A 22,729-nucleotide genomic window follows, 5' to 3' on the forward strand; every position below is an offset into this window, starting at 1 on the left:
GAGAGGTATACGATGTGTTCTTATCTCTCTTTGTGATATTAGCAACCTCTGATGTGTTTTCTAAGTTCACTAATTTATTAGATATTGCAAAATGGTTCTATTCTATCATTCCTTTTTCATGTACTAGCTCTAATACTTCTAAAAGAGAAAAGAGCATGAGAAGGCAAGGGAAACGTGCCTCTCTGTACTATTTGGTTACCAGTAGTTCAATCTCCATAGAAAGGTCAGGATAAATGCTTGATTCTTTCCCTTTATCAGTTTTCAAAATACAATTAGTTTCCTAGTACCATTGGCTGATTAGACTTTAAACAAGTATTATGAGCTCATGGATTTGAATATATTTGATGTATTTCAATACACCAAAGTTACTGTCTTATTAATGATCATACAGTCTACAGGCAGGCTGAATGTTTAAGTCTGGAAGCTATGAATGTTACATTAAATGCCAAAAGGGATTTTATAGGTGGATCTTGTGTTGGGAAGATTGTCCTGTACTGTCCAAATGGTTGCAGTAAAATCACAGGGTCCTTATAAGAGGCAGGCAGGAGATCAGGGGAGAAGGTGATGTGATGACAGAAGCAGAGATGATGCAGTGCTGAATTTTGAAGATGGAGGAATGAAAGGATTGCAGCCCACAAGCTGAAAAGGCAAGTTAATGAATCGTTCCCCTGGAGATTCCAGAAGAACTAGGTATGTTGACTCCTTGCTTTTAGTCCACTGAAACTGATTTGGGAGGGTAGCACTGAAACGTGTATCTTATCATATGTGAAGCAGATCGCCGGTCCAGGTTTGATGCATGAGACAGGGTGCTCAGGGCTGGTGCACTGGGATGACCCTGGGGGATGGGATGGGGACAGAGGTGGGAGGGGGGTTCTGGATGGGGAACACATGTGTGCCCATGGCTAATTCATGTTGATGTATGGCAAAAACCACTACAATATTGTAAAGTAATTAGCCTCCAATTAAAATAAGTAAATTAATTAAAAACTGATTTGGACTCCAACCTTCAGAATTTTAAGAGATTTTTTTTTTCCTGGCTGCTCCAGGCGGCTTTAGGATCTTAGTTCTCCAACTGGGGTTCAAACCTGGGCCCTCAGCAGTGAAAGTACAGAATCTTAACCACTGAACCACCAGGGAATCCCCCATTTGCATTTTTTTTGGGGGGGGATTTGTGCTGGGTTTCTGTTGCTGCGAGGTTTCCTCTAGTTGCAGGGACATGGGGTTACTCTTGTTGTGGAGCACCAGCTCTAGAGCACATGGGCTAATAGCTGCGGCTCCCCGGCTCTAGAGCACAGGCTCACCAGTTGTGGCACACAGGCTTAGTCATTCTGTGGTATGTGGGATCTTTCCAGATCAGGGATCAAACCCATGTCTTCTGCACTGGCAGGCAGATTCTTTACCACTAATCCACCACGAAAGCCCCCATTTGTATTGTTTTTAAGGCATTAAATTTGTGGCTATTTGTTACAACAGCAATAGGAAACCATTCTTTGGTCAATGGGACTGTCATCAGATTGGTTATCTAATACAGTAAGATGTTCTAGGTATATGATCTTCTTATACCTTTTCTGCCTCAGACCTGAAACAGCACTTTCTCTAGAGTCTTTATTCCTTTTAGTGGAACTAAGATCATACCTAGTGTGTCCAGAAAAAAAAAAAATCGGTTAAGATGGTAAATTTTCTGTGTTTTTTCCATAATATAAAAATATATTTTAAAAGTCGGGGGAAGAAAGAGGACACACCCATGCAGGCTCCTAGTCCTCTCAGAACACACTGAAAGGAACAAAGACTCTGGTGTTAACTGTATTTGCCTTGTTGTGCAATAGGTCTCTAGAACTTTTCATCTGGCCAACCTGAAACAATACCAGTTGAGCAACTCCCCGTTTCACTAGCCCAACCCCTACCCCATGAATTTTTGCCTTAAAAAAACCAAATGGTAAAGTAGGACCATGCCTCAGTTAAAAAAAAAAAACTTTTACAAATATGATTATTTTCCTCTAAACTTGTAAATTTGAAGGCTCTGACTCTATGCTATTTTTGGCTACTAATCCACAGGCCATTGTCCTTTAAAGGATTTCAGGTAGCAAAGTATCTAAAGGGTTAGCTGTTTTTCTAGAGCAGAGTGAGAGGTTTGGAATGAAATACATTCCACACCCAAAATGATGACTATTTCAAGGTATTCCCTTGAAATTCCCTGTAGTTGGCTAAAGTGAGGGCATTCTCAAGCATGGTGGGACCCATGCCCATAATGCAGGACTCTGGCTAGTGTCCTGTGTCTGAGGTCTCATCCAGCCAGTCTCTACCCTTTGGCTCAACCTGTCGCCGAGCAAAAACACTGTGCATGAACACTGTTCAGTTCAGAGCTGACGGTCCTGCTCTCTGGGCTGTAAGAATTGATGTATAAAGATCGTGCGGGAGGGAATTCCCTGGCTGTCTAGGACTTCATGCTTCCAAGCCAAGCAGCACAGCCATAAATAAAGAAAGAATAGGAGGGTGTGCTTAGGGTTTAAAGAAAAAAGAAAAAGAACTTGGGAGAATAGCAAGCAACACAGAGGGATAAAGAGTGCTGGGCTTTTGAGTTTCTAAAGAAGACAGGTTTTGTTACTATTGACCAGGAAGTACCTCATTTTGTTTTTAAAGCTCTGTGCTCTCATTTGTATCACATGGTCGAAGAGTACATTCTAAATCATTTTCCTCTCCTCTCGCAGGAAGTGCTCAAATATTAAACACACACACGCGCGCACACACACACATTCAAAAGAGGAAACAGTTGGATAGGAACTCAAATCATGTGACTGATGACTAAGTTACATTTTTTTCCCTTTACTAAAAATAAAGGGGAAGAGTCTGAAGATTAGTTACAGATTCTCCTTACATTTTTAAAGTTTTGGAGAGATTGAATCATGTTTCCATTTGTGCTTTTTTCCACCCTGTTTTCTTCCATATTTACTGAACCTAGGGAGAATCGTTGGGTCTGCAACTCCTCTGACGCCACCGTTTGGTACGACTACTGTGGTAAGTACAAAGGCGAAAACAGGTCAACCATTCCAAGGGTGTTTTCACAGGAACCTTCCTCTGCTGTCACCAGGACACAGGAAACGACCGTGTGTTCCAGCTTTTGGGGAGGCTGCTGGCAGCAAAAGGGATGTCTGGTTCCTGCCCTCTGTGGATTTTCTCCATCCATCATAGACCTCATGAGTCTCTGAACTGCGTTTCTCTTGACTTCCAAGCACTTCTGTCCTTTCCTGTGGTCAGCTATCTTTACCTTGAACCCAGTTTCAGATTCTTCCCTGTTCTGGCAGAACATCTGCTTCTGAGATTTTTGTCTCAGCCCAAGACTGGGGGCTTCCCTGGTGGCTCAGATGGTAAAGACTCTGCCTGCAATGCTGGATACCTGGGTTCATCCCTGGGTTGGGAAGATCCCCTGGAGAAGGGAGTGGCTACCCACTCCAGTATTCTTGCCTGGAGAATTCCATGGACAGAGGAGTCTGGCAGGCCATAGTCCATAAAATTGCAGAGTCAGACACGATTGAGTGACTAACATAAGATTGACTGGTTCTTCTTGAGAAGGTAGAACAGTCCTAGCTGCTTCTTGGAATTGGTTCTATCTCCAGGCTTTGATTTTTTTTTTTTTCCTCTAGCACCGTGTTGGGTGTATAACAGGCGTGTTCAAGTGTTCCAGGCTGTTGTGTTAAAGGCTTTTGGTAGAACCTCCCTAATTGGGTGTAAGGCTGATTCTGTCAGTTACTATCTGTGAGATCGTCAGCAAAGTCTCAGCCTCTCTGTGCTCCAGCTTTTTAATCTGTAAAGTGAAAGTGATTTTCAAACCCATTTTGCAAGGATTATTTTGAGGTAGAATTTCCAGCCCAGAGCCACATAGAAACAATAACATTAATTACTTAAAAAAAGAAATCAGCCACAGTCGAATGCTATTTACTGGTTGGATCACTGTTGTTTGTTTTGTTCTGTCTTGTTTTGCTTCCCCCCTTTCTCTACAAATATCTGCTGGTCTGAAAGCACAGCTTTGGAGCTTGACCACTGTTTTGGTTTGGTGCTTTACACCAAAGCACCATGGGTTGGTTGGCCTTTTCTACCGACTAGCAATATCAGGAAGTTTTAAAGGGATGCTCCTGAAAATACTGGTTAGTTGAAATTCTCATGGGAAAAAAGGATTTATGGTCTAATCATTTGGGGGAGATTTACAAATGTACTTTGAGTTCTGAGAAGTTCTGCAGTAAATAAATCTATTTAATCTCCCAATTTTCAGTTTTATTTTCTCTAATTTTTTGAGTGTGCCAAATACACTCTGGCAAATATTAATATAAAGTTACTCCTGGGGAATTAGAAGTAATCCCAGATGTGGGAACAAAGTCTAAGTGTGTGACCAGTCTCAGACTGATGGCTTTTTTCCTGTTTGTGATTGTACTGAATTCCTGCTCAACTTATCCCTGAAAATTCCCCATCCCGGAAGGTCAGTTCACACTCCTGTGTCCCAGGACCTCCTCAGTGCACTCAGCCCTCTTCTCTCTGCTTTGGTGCTGAGAGAACCAAAGACAGAACCTTCTCTCTGCTCCACACACACTGATTATACCACCTTTTCTGTGCTGTGTTTCATATGGCCTTTATTTATGTAACACTTTATATTATCTATTTAGCTTTTTTAAAAAAATATTTTTTGGTGTAGACCACTTTTAAAGCCTCTATTGAATTTATTACAATATTGCTTCTGTTTGTTATGTTTGGGTTTTTTGGCCTCAAGGCACGTGGGATCTTAGCTTCCTGACCAGGGATTGAACCCACACTCCCTGCATTGGAAGGTGAAGTCTTAACCACTGGACAGCCAGGGAAGTCCCAATTTATTTAACTTTTAATCTTCTAGTAACGCTAACTCAATTTGTCTTTTAATTTGATTTTTTTGAGAAAGGATCTTCTTTTCTTAAAAAAATTTATTTTATTTATTTATTTGGCTGAGGCGGGTCTTAGTTGTGGCACTCGGGGTCTTTGGTCTTTGTTGCGGCATGTAGGTTCTTTTCAGTTGCAGCATATGGAATCTAGTTTCCTGACCAGGGATCAAACCCAGGTCCCCTGCATTGGCAGCTTGGTGTCTTAGCCACTGAACCACCAGGGAAATCCCTTGAGGAGGGATCTTACCTGCTTCTCTCCAATGCTGAGAAATTTCATGGTCTTTTTCTGCTGCCCCACGGATGTAGGGATCATGGGGAGCAGGTTGGGGCACACAGCTACAGCAAGACTCTCCTGACTGCCAGGCCTCTCTGACCCTCCTCATCTGTGCCAAGATGGAAGCGGATCATGTGTTAGAAGCATTGATCCCTCCAGTGTTATTGTCAGGATGTTGGTGACAATAATTCAGTCCTTTCTGTGAGCATGATTCCCATTTGGCCTAACTACTGGGCTTACATGGTGTACCTGTTTGCCAGGGCTGCTGTAACTAAACAGCACAGACTGTGTGGCTTAATCAGCAGAAATCTATTTCTCACAGTTCTCGAGGTGGGAAATCCAAGTTCAAGGTTTAATTTCATTCTGAGGACTCTCTCCTTGGCTTGTAAATGACCATCTTCTTGCCATGTGTTCATATGACCTTTTCTCTGTGTGCGCTCATTCCTGGGGACTCCCTGTATGTCTAAATCACCTCTTCTTCTAAGGTTACTGATGACATTGGATTAGAGCCTACTCTAATGGGCTCATTTTAATTTAATCATCTCTTAAAGGCACTGTCTCCAAAGGCAGTTGAAGAAGGAAATGGCAACCCACTCCAGTATTCTTGCCTGGGGAATTTCATGGACAGAGGAGCCTGGTGGGCTACAGTCCATGGAGTTGCAAAAGAGTCAGATTCAACTTAGCAATTAAACAACAACCAAAGACAGTCACATTCTGAGCTTCTAAGGATTAAAATGTCAACATATGAATTTAGGGAGAGCACATTTCAGCCCGCAACATACAGAAATGGGAATAATTGGCTGTTTTATTCTCCAGCTCTGGAAAAGGCAGAAAACGTGGCTGTGCGAGTCAGTCCACACAGTCCTGGACAGGCACTGTCCTGTCGCCTAGAGTTGGTAGACTCAGTTGTAATGTGTTTTTGGCTGTAGGTCATCCTGAAATGTAAGGAATTCATGGATTATTTAATTTAGCCAGTATTCACTGAGCATCTGGCATGTGCTTGTTCTAGACATTGAGGATAATGTAGCAGTGAACAACAAAAGTCCCAGCCCTCCTGGAGTTTTGATCAGTGAAATATTCAGCATGTCAGATGGTGGTGACTGCTATGAGAAAAGAGTAAGGTGAGGGAGGGGATAGAGAGTGCAAAGATGGGAGTGGGGGTTGCATTTTAAGTTAGGATGGCCAAAGAGGGCCTCACTGAGGAGGTGACACGTAGCCAGGACAGGAATAGTAAAGGGAGTGAGCCACCACCATACCCAGGGGAAGGGGTGGGGGAAAGAGCAAGCCCAGTGGCCTAGAGGTGGTGAGGAAGGAATAGCAAGGAGGCCAGTGTGGGTGCCATGGAGTGAGTGCTGGGGAAGTAGTAGGAGATGACCTCATAGAAGGGAACGGGAAAGGAACGACAGCTTTGTAAGTCAGGAGATGACTTTACCTTTTACTGTGAGCAAAGCTTGGTCTGTCTCATGGATTGGTAATCTGTAAAATGGCAAAGGTGGAAGCAGACAACCTGTGGGGAGACTTGCAATAGTCCAAGTGAATGAGAGATTGGTGACTCAGGTCAGAGCGGGAGCAGTGGAGGTGATGAGGTGGGGTTGGTGCTTGAAGTCCCCTACATTCAAACCTTCAAATTGCAAACTTTCAGAGATGCGAACATGTGTTCCATCAATGTCAGGCATGAGTGAAATTGCAGCTTTCCCTCCATCTCCTGTTGCTGACATTCCTTCAGCTCTGATGTCTCCCACCTCCTCTCCCTCCTCAGTAACTCTTCTTGCCTGTTCACTCAGTGCCAGCTCCTATATGCCAGCCGATGTACGGTACTACTGTACTTTTCAAGGTACTATGCTGCTGCTGCTAAGTCGCTTCAGTCGTGTCCGACTCTGTGTGACCCCATAGACCGCAGCCCACCAGGCTCCCCCATCCCTGGGATTCTCCAGGCAAGAACACTGGAGTGGGTTGCCATTTCCTTCTCCAATGCAGGAAAGTGAAAAGTGAAAGTGAAGTCGCTCAGTTGTGTCCGACCCTCAGCAAACCCATGGACTGTGGCCTTCCAGGCTCCTCCGTCCATGAGATTTTTCCAGGCAAGAGTACTGGAGTGGGGTGTCATTGCCTTCTCCACAAGGTACTATACTACAAGATAAAAAATGTTTTATTTTTTGTTTGCTTTTTATGTATTATTTGTGTGAAAAGTATTATAAACCTACTACAGTACAGTACTTTATCACCAATCATGTTAATTGGGTACCTAGGCTAACTTTGTTGGACTTAAGAGCAAATTGGACTTATGAATGCACTCTTGGAACAGAACTTGTTCGTATGTAGGGGACTTACTGTCTTCTGAAGATGGAGCCACTGGACTTGCTGACTGATTGGATATGTGGTTGCTGCATGGCCCTCCCAGCTAACTGTGTGTATCTTGGCATCTGATCTTCCCTCTCTTGCCCCCAGCTCCCGACTCCAAGCAGGCCAGCCTCTTGACTGACCTTTATTTATATTTCTACTATTCTCTAACCTGAAATATTCTCTATCTTTCTGTTCTTTGGAAACCTTTGAGGTCCATTAAAAGTCCTACTTGCCTTACAGAGACCAGTCAAGTAAGTTGAATTTAATTCAGTTTATTAATGTCTTTAATAGGCATTATGTTTAGTTATTTTAGTTATTATGCTGAGGAATGCTGAGGAGGCATATTAAGTTATAGCTGGTATGGGACTTCTCTGGTGATCCAGTGACTAAGACTCAGGGGGCCTGGGTTTCATCGCTGGTCAGAGAAATAGATCCCACATGCCACAACTAAAGATCCCATATGCTGCTACTAAGACTTGGTGCAGGCAAATAAATATTAAAAAAAAAAACCAAACAAACAATATAGCTGGCATCCTCAAGGAACTCCTGACTTTTGTCTTACTTATGGGTGTTAGTGTAATAGAGGGCTTCTCCCAGTGGCTCATCGGTAGAGAATTCGCCTGCATTGGAGTAGTCACAGAAGATTGTGGGTTCGGTCCCTGGGTTGGGAAGATCCCCTGGAGGAGGGCATGGCAACCCACTCCAGTATTCTTGCCTGGAGAATCCCATGGACAGCGGAGCCTAGTGGGCTACAGTCCATGCGGTCACAAAGAGTTGGACACGACTGAATTCACACACACACACACACACACACACACACAGTGTAATAGAGCACTGTTGTGTGCATCCCTTGGTATGTGGCCGGTTGGCCTTCGTGGTTACTTGCCTCACCCGCCTCTGAGTTGACCATTAGTGGTCCTGCTCAGCCATTGGTTGGTGCTGCAGTGGCCCCGCCTCCAAGTGACCAAATCAACCAGTGACCATTAGTGGTCCATTCAGCCAACAGGCGGTGGAGTGGCGGTTGTCTGGCTGAGTCTGAGGTAAGAGGCGGATCCCAGCCTTTTCCCCTCTCCCTTGGGGGCCCTCTAGCCCACCCAGCCTTGGGCCAGAGTGAGAGCTGGGACCCAGGAACAGGCTGGTGGCTCTGTCCTGCCAGGCTCCAGAGTCCTCACCAAGGCCACGCACTGGCCAGGCCTAGGCCTTGAAGCAGCGGTGAACCTCTCCTGCATCCCCATCCCTGTGACCTCGAGGTGGCAGCCGTCTGCCTGGGATGCAGTCTGGGGACTTGCCCCCTACGCCTGGGCTGCCTGAGGGCAGATTGGATTCTGGGCGTTTGCCTCCCTCAGCGATGGCGGCTGGGCAGCATCTGGGGACCTGGCCTTGAGGGAGCCTGCAGCTGAGATTCGCCTCCTCTCAGCCAGGACTGGACTTCAGCGGGGTAGGAGTTGTCTGGGGACCTGGCCTTTCTTGTCAGGACACAGAATCACATTCATTTGATGGAGGTTTATAGGAACATGGTCACCTGACCATGACCTGACCTGAAGAGCAAAGACTCTGACACTAAGACCTTTGCAACAACTACCCACAACCCTCCTTCTCTTTTCTTAGAAAAGGGCTTTCCTGAGAGCTTTCAGGGAATTGGGATTTTTAAAGGCATGAGCCACCCGTCTCCTTGCATAGTCCTGCAGTAAACTTTTTTCTGCCCCAGACTCCAACGTTTTTGTATTTAGTTCAGTTCAATTCAGTCGCTCAGTCGTGTCCGACTCCTTGCAACCCCATGGACTGCAGCACACCAGGCCTCCCTGTCCATCATCAACTCCCCGAGTTCACTCAAACTCATGTCCACTAAGTCGGTGATGCCATCCAACCATCTCATCCTCTGTTGTCCCCTTCTCCTCCTGCCTTCAATCTTTCCCAGCATCAAGGTCTTTTCAAATGAGTCAGCTCTTTGCATCACGTGGCCAAAGTATTGGAGTTTCAGCTTCAACATCAGTCCTTCCAATGAACACTCAGACTGTTTTTGTATTATTTGGCTTCATTGTGCATTGGGTGCATGGACTTGCATTTCAGTAACAGTAGGAAGGTTAACTATACATAACACCAGGATTTGTCTATTATTCTACAGACTCAGCATTCCACTGGGAAGTCTAATAGCCATTTGGAGCTAGGACTTTTCATTTATACTCCTTTCCACATCTGTTTCTTCTGAAATCTTCCTCATGACATTATCCACCTAATTCCTTAGCCCCCAAACCAGAGGTATCCCTAATTATCTCTTTCCTGTAACTTTCACATTGGATTTATCAATGACTCCATTTTCATTTTCCCCAGAACATATTTTAAAGCCAACTACATTTTTTTTTTTTGGCTGTGCTGCTTGTCTTGTGGGATCTTAGTTCCTCAACCAGGGATTGAATCCTGGCTGCAGTAGTAAAAATACTAAGTTCTAACCACTGGTGCATGTATGTGTTCAGCTGCTGGCTTGCCAGGGAATTCCCCAACTACCTTTTTTATAAATTTAATTTTTACTTTATATCAGAATATAATTGATTTACAATGCTGTGCTAGGTACAGCAAAGTAGTTTGGTTATATATATACAAATATTGATTCCTTTTCAATTTCTTTTCCCATATAGGTTATCACAGAATATTAGGTAGAATCCCCTGTATACAGTAGGCCCTGTTGATTATCTGTTTTATTTATAGCTTGTGTATATGTTAATCCCAAACTCCTAATTTATCTTTCCCTCCTACCTTTCCCGTTTGGTCATCATAAATTTGTTTTCGCAGTCTGTGAGTCTGTTTCTATTTTTTAAATAAGTTCATTTGTATCGGTTTTTTTAAGATTCCATATATAAGGGATATCATATGATATTTGTCTTTCTCTGTCTGACTCACTTCTCTTAGTTTAATAAATGTCTTAAATCCATCCATGTTGCTGCAAATGGCATCATTTCTTTCTTATGGCTGAGTAATAGCCCATTGTATTTATGCACCACATCTTCTTTATCCACTCCTCTGTCAGTGGTCATTTAGGTTGCTTCCATGTCTTGGCCACTGTAAATAATTAAAGCCAACCATTTTTCACTGTCCACTGCTCACCACTTATGCCATCCTCATCTCTTTTCTCTGGCCTCTGCAACATCCTCTTAAACTGGCCTCTCTCCATTTTAATTCCTTCCCCCATACAATCAGTTCTCACCATGGAGACCAGAGAGATCTTTTGAAAATGTAAATAAGTTACATAAGACTATTTTGATTGCTTAAAACCCCCAGTGGTTTTTCGCTACAGTTAGAGTGAAACCCCAACTTTATACCAAGGCCTCTAAGACCCTTCAAGATGGCCCTGCCTACCTGTCTGATTCCTATGATTCCCACCCCCACCATTATTTTCCATTTACATTGACCTATATTATTATTATTACTATCATTATTTGTATTACCAACATAATAAAACTTACACTTTTAAAGTGTACAATTCAATGATATTAAATACATTCACATTGCTTTGCAACCATCACCAATTTTCAGAATTTTTCATCATTCCAAACTGAAACTCTGTACCCATTAAAAAGTAACTCCCCGTTTCTTCTTCCCCTTAGTCCCTGATAACCTCTACTCTACTTTCTGTCTCTGTGAATTTGCCTATTATATGTATCTCATGAAACATTACTTGTATATATATGCATGTACGTTTATTTTTGTGGCTTGAACATATCAAAGTCATTGTCACCTCTGAGTCTGCGTTCCTGATCACAGCGTCCACAGAGTTGGTTGCTTCCTGTCACTCACTTAATGGATGCTGTAGTTGAGGTATCTCTACCCACTGCCACTCCCCCAACTTCTCTGTCCCTACCACATACTCAGTCTTTCTCTCATGGCCGGGTTAGATTTCTTTACTAGAATGTGCATTTATCAATTGTTCATTATTCCTATAGTGCCTAGAGCAATATTTGGTGCTAAGAAGTGAATAAGCACACATTTATTATTTACAGTGTGCTATGTGCCAGAGTCATGCAAAATGAATAGAGACGTGCTTCCTGCCCTCAAGACTTGCACTATTTTTACGAAGAAGAATGATGTGTGAGCAAATAACTGTAGTAAACATTTTGAATGACCATTCAAGGATGATCAAGTACTGTGAATGACAGTGTGTTTGTGGCTGTTGGGCTGGGAAGGTGTGGAGGAGTCAAGGAAGGTTTAACAGAATTGTTGATATTTGAGTACATATTGAAGGCATATGAAGGAGTTTACAGACTGATGAGGACAAGGGCATTCCTGTCAGAAGGAACTGCGTATTTATGTAATGGAAATCCTGTTAAAGGAGTAAAATGAAGTGCTGTGATAGTTCAACTCCAACCAAGGCTTTCTCTTGTGATCTCCAGTGGTACTTACTGCCAACACTGAGTGGCACTGATTTCATTTCATGTGCTAACTGCAGTTGCCTGGAATGTTAAGAAGGACTCTAAGGCAGAACTCAGGGGAAAAGTGCTACGATGGATTAGCAATGCTGATACATTTGCAGGGGAACTTAGAGGCTCTTATTCTATGCTGGACCTGGTCACTACTTTCTATATTTATTAAACCAAATGTAGAATTTTACCATAAACGTGGTGACTTTAAAGTAATAAAACTATTTTCCATTAGTTCCCAAACCTTTGCAAATAAATGAAGAATCACTTATTATACACTGTTATGTGATTTTTTTTTGACTCTTACATCTAATTTTTTTTAAATGTATGGTGGTCTTGTCTTTCTAGAAAAATCTTAGGCTTCCTGATGTAAAGATTAAGGTTACATTTCTATACTCCACCCTGCCTTGCTGTGGTGCTGGCTCAATACTGAGCACCAATAGGGGTATTCTGACCATTTGTCTGATTGGATTGACTTGATAGTTTCATCATAATCAGACCAACTTCAGACATTAGGAACCTTAACTGAAAGTAGAGAATTGCCCTTATGACAGTTGGTACTGGTAATTCACTGCTTTTAACTTGTTCCCAGCTTTACTCCAGGGTCTTGATGGTTTTCTACAAGCTTATCACTGAGAAAGAAGAGACACATTGCACTGTGCTTGGCAATGCATATGAAAGTGCCCATGTTGATTCAATACCATGTCAACCTTTTCAATGGCAAGAAAATAAATAAGTATACTAATTATGCAAACCTTCAAAAATCTAGGTGGAAAAGAAGACAATAAGGCACGTAAGTCAATCAGTTAAGAGTTAACCACTATGAACAGTTTGTTATTTTGGTAAATATTCTTTTAGATATATAATAACATGTTAAAAATAGTAAAAATGGAATCATATTGGGTATATTGTTGGGTAACCAGCAGCTTTAAAACCTGATAGTATGCCACAAACCTCTATATCATTAAATATCTTAAAAATTTATTTAAATGACTTTGAAAGTGAAAAGTGAAAGTGTTAGTCACTTAGTCTTGTCCGACTCTTTGTGACCCCATGGACTGTAGTCCACCAGGCTCTTCTGCCCATGGAATTCTCCAGTCAAGAATACTGGAGGGGGTGGCCATTTCCTTCTCCAGGGGATCTTCCCAACCCAGGGATTGAACCCGGGTCTTCTGCATTGCAGGTGGATTTTTTACCATCTGAGTCACCAGGGGTTTAATGACTTTACATTAATTCAATAAATAGATGCACAATATTTATTCAGTTGGGTTTCTCTGGTAGCTCAACAGTAAAGAACCCGGGTGTCAAAGCAGGAGACCCCTGGATCAGCAAGATCCCCTGGAGAAGGAAATGGTAATCCATCCAGTATTCTTGCCTGGGAAATACCATGGACAGAAGAGCCTGGTGGGCTACAGTCCATGAGGTTACAAAAGAATCGGACGTGACTTAGTGACTGAGAATTAGTATTTATTCACTCACCTCTGAGCATTTTTAAAAAACTTGAGGTATAATTGCTATATAACATTATAATAGTTTCATGTATACAATGTGATCTGATATCTGTATAGACTGTGACGTGAACACCATGATAAATTTAGTTAGCATCCATCACTTCACATAGTTGGGCTTCCCAGGTGGCGCTAGTGGTAAAGAACCCACCTGCCAATTCAGGAGACATAAGAGACACATGTTCAGTCCCTGGGTTGGGAAGATCCCCTGGAGGAGGGCATGGCAACCCACTCCAGTATTCTTGTCTGGAGAATACCATGGACAGAGGAGCCTGGTGGGCTACAGTCCATAAGATCGCAAAGAGTTGGACATGACTGAAGTGACCTAGCACACACACCTCACATAGGTTACCAGTCTTTTTTCTTATGCTGAAAACTTTTAAGATCTATCTTTTTTTTTGAAATTCCCTGGCAGTCCAGTGTTCAGGACTCAGCACTTTCATTGTGGTGACCCAGGTTCATCCCCTGGTTAGGGCACCAAGAATCTGAATGCCACAAGCATGTTCCTCCCACAAGCCCCCAAAAGATCTATTTTCTTAGTAACCTTTAAATATGCAAAATAGTATTATTAACTATAGTCACCCATGCTATACATTATATCCCCATTACTTACTTATTTTATAACTGAAGTTTGTATCTTTTGACCCCTTCCACTCATTTCTCCCACCTTCAGCCCCCTGCTTCTGGCAACCACAAGTCTGTTTTCTGAGTTTGTTTTTGTGTGTTTTCTGTGTTTGTTTGTTTTTCAGATTCCACATAAAAGTGAAGTCATATAGTGTTTATCTTTCTTTGTCTGGCTAATTTCACTCAGCATAATGCCCTCAAATTTCATCAATGCTGTTGCAAATTCAGGGTGTTTTTCTTTGGTCGTAATTGTCCCAGGAATGAGCATCTTTCATCAAGTATTTGTCAACATCCATGATTTGGTGAAATGACTGTTAATATAGCTCCTTCTGTGAGACTTTTATTGCAGGGAAACTCAATTCATTGAAGGAGAGATGTTAACATTAATTTTTAAGGGTTGCATTTAGGGGCAAATTAAATAAAACTGGTTTAGTCTCTTTCTCCTCCTCCTCGGTGCTTTTATAAGTTCTTCTTGAAATTTCTTATTTAGGAAGATTTGTTTATTAACTCATTCATTCATTCATGTATTCAGTCTCTTAACATTTACTAGAACTCTACTTGATGTGTATTTTCTATTTTTAACCAGTGAAACATACAAAAAGGTGAGGAGAGTAGAGAAAAGAAGAGCAATGTAGAAAAGAACAGGCTAAAAAGTATGAAAATGGAACAAGTAATTTTATGAAAATATGTTTTGAGGAGTTCACCCACTTCCACACAATTTAAAGTAATTCACTACCTTCAAACTACACCTTAACAATATAAGGACCAATGTAAGGGCACTAAAACACTAATCTATTTACATTATAGGGAGTTTTTTTTTTTTTTTTGTATTTGTTTTTGTACAGAATTTTAAATTTTATTTTACTGTGGTAGGAACACTTTACATGGACTCTACCCTCTTCAATTTTTGAGTGTACATTATTGTTGACTGTGGGCATGAAGTTGTATAGCAGATCTCTAGAGCTTAGTCACTTGCTTGACTGAAACTCTATGCCTGTGATTAGTTACTCCCCATTTCTCCATCCCCTAAGCCCCTGACAACTACTAGCCACTCTCTGACTCTATGAATTTGACTGTTTTAGATACGTGGAATTATGCAGTATTTGTCCTTATGTGACTGGTTTATTTCCTTTAGCATAACGGAGAAGGCAGTGGCAACCCACTCCAGTACTCTTGCCTGGAAAACCCCATGGATGGAGGAGCCTGGTAGGCTGCAGTCCATGGGGTTGCGAAGAGTCAGACATGACTGAGCGACTTCACTTTCACTTTTCACTTTCATGCATTGGAGAAGGTAATGGCGATCCACTCCAGTGTTCTTGCCTGGAGAATCCCAGGGATAGGGGAGCCTGGTGGGCTGCCGTCTGTGGGGTCGCACAGAGTTGGACACAACTGAAGCGACTTAGCAGCAGCAGCAGCAATGTCCTTGAGGTTCATTCATATTGTAGCATATTGCAATATTTCCTTTTTTAAAAAAGATTAAATAGTATCCCACTGTATGTATATACCACATTTTCTTTATGCATACATCTGTTGATGGACATTTAGGTTGTTCCCACACCTTGGATATTGTGAATAGTGCTGCAATGAATGTAGGAATGCTAATGTCTCTTCAAGATCCTGATTTCAATTATTTTGGATAAGTACTCAGAAGTAGGTTTGCTGGATCACATAGTAGTAATATTTTTAATTTTTTTCTGAGGAATCTCCATATTGTTTTTTATAGCAATTGTATCATTTTGCATTCCTACAAGCAGTGTGCAAACATTCCAGTTTCTCCACATCCTTTTCAACTCTTGTCATCTTTCTTTTCTTTTATTGATAGTAGCCAATCTGACTACTATCAAAACAAGAAAGAGATGCGAGGTGACATCTCATTGTGGTTTCATGATTTGCATTTTCCTGATGCTTAGTGACAAGTATTTTTTCATATACCTGTTGGTCATTTGTATATTTTCTTTGAAGAAATGTACATTCAAGTCCTTAGCTCATTTAAAAATCAGATTGTTAGTTTCATTACAATTGAATTTTTGGAATTCCTTATATATTTTGTATTTTGGAGATCCACACTTTATCAGATATATGGTTTGCAAGTATTTTCTCCCAGTCCATAGGCTGCCTTTTCACTCTGTTGATTGTTTCCTTTTCTGTACAGGAGATTTTTGGTTTGATATAGTCCCACTTGTTTATTTATATTTTTGCAGCCTTTGTTTTGGTGTCATATCCATTAAATCATTGTAAAATCCAATGTCATGAAGTTTTTCCCATGTGTTTTCTTCTAGCGTTTTTATAGTTTTGAATCTTATGTTTAAGTCTTTAATCCCTTTTAAACTGGCTCTTGTTTGTGGTATAAGATAAAGATCCAGTTTCATTCTTTTGCATGTTTTCCCAGCACCATTTGTTGAAGAGACTTTCCTTTAAACATTGTGCATTTTTGGCATCCTTGTCAAAGATTAGCTTGCAGAATATATGTGGATTTATCTCTGGGTTCCCTGTTCAGTTCCACTGGTCTATATGGCCATATTTTTGACATTACCATACTATTTTGATTACTATAGCTTTGATATATAGTTCGAAATCAGAAAATGTGATGCTTCCAGATTTGTTTCTCTTTCTCAAATTTATCATCCTTATGGTTCCATATTAATTTTAGAGTTGTTTTTTCTATTTATGTAAAAAAAAGTCATTGAGATTTTGATAGAAATGTATTGATTCTGTAGATTGTCTTGCATAAAATGGACATTTTAATAGCATTACCTCTTCTAAACAAGGAAGTGAAGTGAAAGTCGCTCAGTCATGTCTGACTCTTTGCAACACCATGGACTGTAGCCTGTCAGCTCCTCTGCCATGGAATTCTCAAGATCAAAATACTGGAGTGGGTAGCCATTCCCTTCTCCAGGGAACCTTCCCAACCCAGGGATTGAACCCAGGTCTCCTGCATTGCAGGCAGATTCTTTACCAGCTGAGCCACAAGAGAAGCTCAATGAACATAAGATTTTTTTTTATTTGTTTGTGCCTTGTTTAATTTCTTTCATCAATGTTTTGTAGTTTTCAACATATAAGTCTTTTACCGTCTTAAGTAAGTTTAATCCTAGATATTTTATAATCTTGGTGATAGTGTAAATGGCATTGTTTTCCTAATTTCCTTTTTGTATAGTTCATTACTAGTGTATAGAAATGCAACTGGTATTTTGTATTTTGATATTGTATTCTGTAGCTTTACTGAATTTTTGTTATTCTGACAATTTTTAATGGAATCTTTAGGGTTTTCTATATATAAAATTTTCCATCTGCAAACAGAAAATTTTACTTTTTCCTTTCTGGTATGGATGCCTTTTATTTATTTTTCTTATGTAATTCATCTGGCTAGGATTTGCAGTACTGTTGAGAGTGAGTATCCGTGTCTTGCTCCTGATCTGAGAGGGAAAATCTTTCAATTTTTCATTGTTGGGTATGATATTAGCTATGAACTTTTCATATGTGGCCTTCACTATGTTGAGGCCATTTCCTCTAATTATAGTTTGTTGGGAGTTTTTATCATGAAAAGGTGTTGAATTTTGTTGTCTATTGAGATGGTCATGTGATTTTTATTCTTCAGTCTATTAATGTGGCATATCGGTTAATTGATTTTTGTATATTGGACTATCCTTTGCATCCCAGGTAAAAATGCCTTTTAGTCATGGTGTGTAATCCTCTTAATGTGCTATTGAATTCAATTTGCTAGTATTTTGTGAGGATTTTTGCATGTAAATTCATCAGGGATGTTGGCTTATAATTTTCTTTTCTTGTGGTGTCTTTGTCTGGCTTTACAATGCTAGCCTCATAAAATGAGTTTGGAAGTGTGCCCTCTCCTCCATTTTTGGGGAGACAGTTTGAGAAGAATTGGTGTTAATTCTGAACTAAATGTTCGGTAGAATTTTCCTGTGGAGCCATCTGGCCCTGGACTTTTCTTTGGGAAATTTGCAGTTACTGATTCAGTCTCCTTACTAGTTCTAAGACTGTTCAGACTTTCTTTATTTAGTCCTCTGGGGATCTCCTTGGAAAATTTGGGGCTCTGAATGCATAAACCATCTCTTCCCTTCTGAGTGAAATTAAGGGATAGGGTATCTCTTCCTCATTATGCTAAGCCAGGAGCAGTGTCTCTGGTGAGAGATGTCTTGAACCTCACTACTGACTTGAGTCTGGTTTTACATTCTCCGGGATGCAGGAAACTGTTGGTTGGTTTCTGATTTCTCACAAAGGGAAATTGTTTATAAATTATTGCTGTATTGGTGTGTTTGTAGGGGGAAGGAAGACTTTATCTGCCATCTGGCTGACTTCACTGTTCTGGGGATGACGATATTTTTAACTACTCTCAGTTTTGCTCATTATAAAATTTTAATGGAAAGGGTAGTTTTGAGGAGGGGGCCCTGATATTCAGAATACTTATTATAAATGACCTAAAATTATTTTAATTTTATTGACATTTTCTTTATTCCATTTAGATAACTTGAAATTTCCTGTTTCAATACGTTCTGAGCCCTGTATAACATTGAAGGGAAGCCGTGGAATACTCTATCTCTACTACATTCCAAGTAAGTCCAAAATTTTGTTCTTGTAGATCAATTAAAGGGGCTCCATAAATATCAGTGATAAATGATGGAGTTCTAAATGTACGTGTATTCGTTTTCTATTGCTATGTAACAAATTATCATAATCGTAATGGCTTAAAACAACACATATTCTTTATCTCACAGTCTTTGTGTGTCGGTAGTCTGGCCATGGCTTAGCTGTGTCAGCTTTAGAAGGTCTCCCCCAAGGCTGCAGTCAAGGTGTTGGCCAGGGTTTCTTCTGAAGGCTGAACTAGAAAGAACCTACTTCTAAGCTCAAGTGGTTGTTGACAGTGTTCAGTTTCCGTCTGGCTGTTGGCCAGCTTTCAGTTCCTTGCTCTCTGGGCTTCTGCAACATAGTTTCTTGTGTCCTTGAAATTAACAAGGGGGATAGTTAGCTAACAAGATAGAAGTCACAGTCTTATATAGCCTAATGATGAAAGTGCCACCCTATTATCTTTGCTATTTTCTAGTTTCTAGAATCAAGTCACTAGGCTTGCTCACACTCATGTGGAGGGATTATATAATGGCATGGTAAAAATGGAAACAATTTGAAACTTCTAACCATCTACTACCTATATCCTTGGTCAGTTATTAGCTATTCAGCTGATAAGTAAACTTGGGTTTTCATTAGTCAAAGATTTGTATATGAGCAGTACTCTTGCCTGGAAAATCCCATGGACAGAGGAGCCTGGTAGGCTGCAGTCCATGGGGTTGCTAAGAGTCAGACACGACTGAGCAACTTCACTTTCACTTTTCACTTTCATGCATTGGAGAAGGAAATGGCAGCTCACTCCAGTGTTCTTGCCTGGAGAATCCCAGGGACGGGGGAGCCTGGTGGGCTGCCGTCTTTGGGGTCGCACAGAGTTGGACACAACTGAAGTGACTTAGCAGCAGCAGCAGCAGCAGCAATCCAGGACTTCTTTTTTCCCAAAAGGTGAACTTAAAAAAAAAAATACGGTGATGATGATATGAAAAGAAGCAATGCTCTTTGTTTTGTTTTGTGTTATTTCTTCTTTTTCCTCTTTATGATTTTATTTGCTATCATCTTAGTAAAAGTTAATTGGATGATGGTGATAGCATTGGGCTGGATCTAAGGCTCCATGAAAATACACAAAACTTTCTTCCTGGGGCTTCTCTGGTGGTCCAGAGGTTAAGAATCTGCCTGCCAATGCAAGAGACACGGGTGCGATCTTTGGTTGGTCAGACAAGATCCCACAAGCCACCGTGCAACTAAGCCTGTGCACCACAACTACTGAATCCGTGCTCTAGAGCTTGTGAACCCGTATGCCTCTAGGGCCCATACTCTGCAACAAGAGAAGCTACTGCAACGAGAAGCCCCTGCTTGCCACAGCTAGAGGAAGACCACGTGCCGCAGTGAAGACCAAGCATAGCCAAAAAAATCCCCCCAAACCAACTTTCACCCTTTCCTACCAGTCAGTTGTGGCCTGTAAAGATCCCAGGAAACTTCAGTTGTAATCATCATCATTGTCATTATTGTTTTTCATCATCACCATTATCATCTACGTCCTAGCTTATATTTGGAGTTTATACTTTAAAAAAGTGCTTTTATATATATAAGCTTAAGAAACATTTATTCCTGAGTTTAGTTCTCCAGCTTATAGGAAAAAGGGTAGTTGAGAATCCAGAAATGATAGACAATAAACTTACATTTTAATTTTCCTGCATCTAATCATTTAACCTGTATCCTGACACTGTGTTTCTGCATTAATTTATTCATTTAAAAATACTTAGTAATTGTGTAGTTTATTTCAAATATTATGATATGTACTGTGAATTCATTGATAAATAAGACATTCTCTTGACCGTCAAGAATCTCTCAGTGCAGTAGGAGAGACAGAGCTGTAGATAATATATTTTGCTATTGCTATTTGCTAAGTCACTTCATCGCGTCCGACTCTGTGTGACCCCATAGATGGCAGCCCACCAGGCTCCCCCGTCCCTGGGATTCTCCAGGCAAGAACATTGGAGTAGGTTGCCATTTCCTTCTCCAGTGCATGAAAGTGAAAAGTGAAAGGGAAGTCGCTCAGTCGTGTCCGACTCTTCTCGACCCCACGGACTGCAGCCCACCAGGCTCCTCCGCCCGTGGGATTTTCCAGGCAAGAGTACTGGAGTGGGGTGCCATCGCCTTCTCTGAGATAATATATTACCGTAAATGAAATGATAGCAATAAGGCTTAGTGGTAGCACAGAGGAAATAATAATGAACTGTTTGCTCTACTTTCTTAGCCAAGGGTGAAAGCAATAATCTAAACTTATTTTTTTACTAAAGTGTAGTTGATTTACAATATTATAGTAATTTCAGGTGTACAACATGGTGTTTCAGTACTTTTATAGATTATAATTCATGTAAAGTTATTACAAAGCAATAGCTATATTTCTCTGTGCTGTATGGTACATCCTTGTTGCTTATTTTACACATAGTAGTGTGTATCCCTTAATCCCCTAAAATAATCTAAATTTTTGCCCGATGAAAGCTTTACAATTTCTTCCTCTTTTTCTCAGGTTTTGTTTTCTGGTCTGTGTGGTGTGCTCTACCCCACACACCACAGATGCCTTTGTGGTATTTGTGTGTGTTTGCAGAAGTGATTATTTACATAATGAATGACCTCATTTTCAAGTAAGCCCATTGCCCTTAGACACAGGAAGCAGACCTTCCAGATCCAAGTGATAATAATACAACACAGTTTTACTTAGGGTTCTCTGAAACTCAGATACCAAGAAAGAATTAGACATACAAGGAATTTTTTGCAGGGTGTGGGGGTGGAAGAGGGAAATTCTTATGAACAGTAAAGGAAAGAGGAAGCCAGAGCAGGCAAGGAGAAGATTCAGACTGAGATATTGGATTGGCCTAATAGTTTTGAAATGAGAGAGAAGAAAGGAGAATTTGATAGGATGATCATCAGATTAAAATGAATCCCTGAGACACCATCAGCAAGGTAAGTGGGGAGCCTTCTCCATGTCACACGTGTCCCATGACAGGCTGGAGTGGACTGGTTCTAGTGCCACCATCATTACAGGAGCCGACTGTGAGCGTCTGGTCTCTGAAAGTGCAGTAGCTGGAGGCTATCTGCCTACTGCCCTCCTCCTCACAGATTCTTTGGAAGGGAGTTTTGAGCAGTACAGCTCCAAGGCCACCACAAATACTTTAATCATTTAGTAGATATGACATTTATGTAACATTATATTAATTCAGTAATTAAAGTATTATTTGGTCATATTTTTTATAATGCTTTCTTTTTATGACCCACGTTTCCCTAGAATACACTAGAACATCTATGTGAAATTGTGGGCCATATTAATAGAAATCAACCATATTTTTGTGGCCCTATCTCTACTTAAATTCAGTAAGAGCTATAACTGTAATCTTGAACCAAAAATAGGTTAGGAATGGAAATTATTTATTTTAAGACTTTGTAGCCTTGCTAATAGAATTGTGTGTCACTATTAACTAATTGACAAATACAGCTGGATCATACACCTTCCTCAAAGTTATTTCCAGAAGTTCCCAAAGTTGTCATGCTGCTGCTGCTAAGTGGCTTCAGTTGTGTCCGACTCTGTGTGACCCCATAGATGGCAGCCTACCAGGCTCTGCCGTCCCTGGGATTCTCCAGGCAAGAACACTGGAGTGGGTTGCCATTTCCTTCTCCAGTGCATGAAAGTGAAAAGTGAAAGTGAAGTCACTCAGTCGTGTCCAACCCTCAGTGACCCCATGGACTGCAGCTTACTGCAGCTTACCAGGCTCCTCCGTCCATGGGATTTTCCAGGCAAGAGTATTGGAGTGGGTTGCCATTGCCTTCTCCGATAGGTGACCTCAAAAAAAGTCCTCTTCACCGAAGCCCCAAGAGCCACCATGTCCCAGTCTCTCACTCCAATATCCATACTGATATCCCTGATCTGCTGAGGCACGCAAGTGATACTTCACTTCAACCACTGTTCACAGTGACCACCGTGAACTCTAACATGACCACAGTGATGTCTAAGAGCAAGAAGCTTCTCAAGATGTAAAGTATCGAGATGTCAAAGCAACACTTTCTTTCCTGGAATCACTGAAGCATAGA

At 41.1% G+C, this 22,729-nt stretch overlaps 1 protein-coding gene across 1 annotated transcript in view; it reads left to right on the forward strand.

Annotated features, from left to right (window-relative positions):
* The first annotated feature begins 2,755 nt into the window (after positions 1-2,755).
* Positions 2,756-22,729, forward strand: part of LY96 (lymphocyte antigen 96) — a 32,924-nt gene continuing 12,950 nt past the window's right edge. The window contains exons 1-2 of the mRNA XM_061439023.1: positions 2,756-3,015; positions 18,544-18,633. Coding sequence (XP_061295007.1) covers positions 2,904-3,015; positions 18,544-18,633 — 202 coding nt within the window. The 5' untranslated portion in view covers positions 2,756-2,903. The remainder of the gene's footprint in view (positions 3,016-18,543; positions 18,634-22,729) is intronic.

The sequence above is a fragment of the Bos javanicus genome, chromosome 14 (assembly GCF_032452875.1).
Source record: "Bos javanicus breed banteng chromosome 14, ARS-OSU_banteng_1.0, whole genome shotgun sequence".
Classification (NCBI taxonomy): domain Eukaryota; kingdom Metazoa; phylum Chordata; class Mammalia; order Artiodactyla; family Bovidae; genus Bos; species Bos javanicus.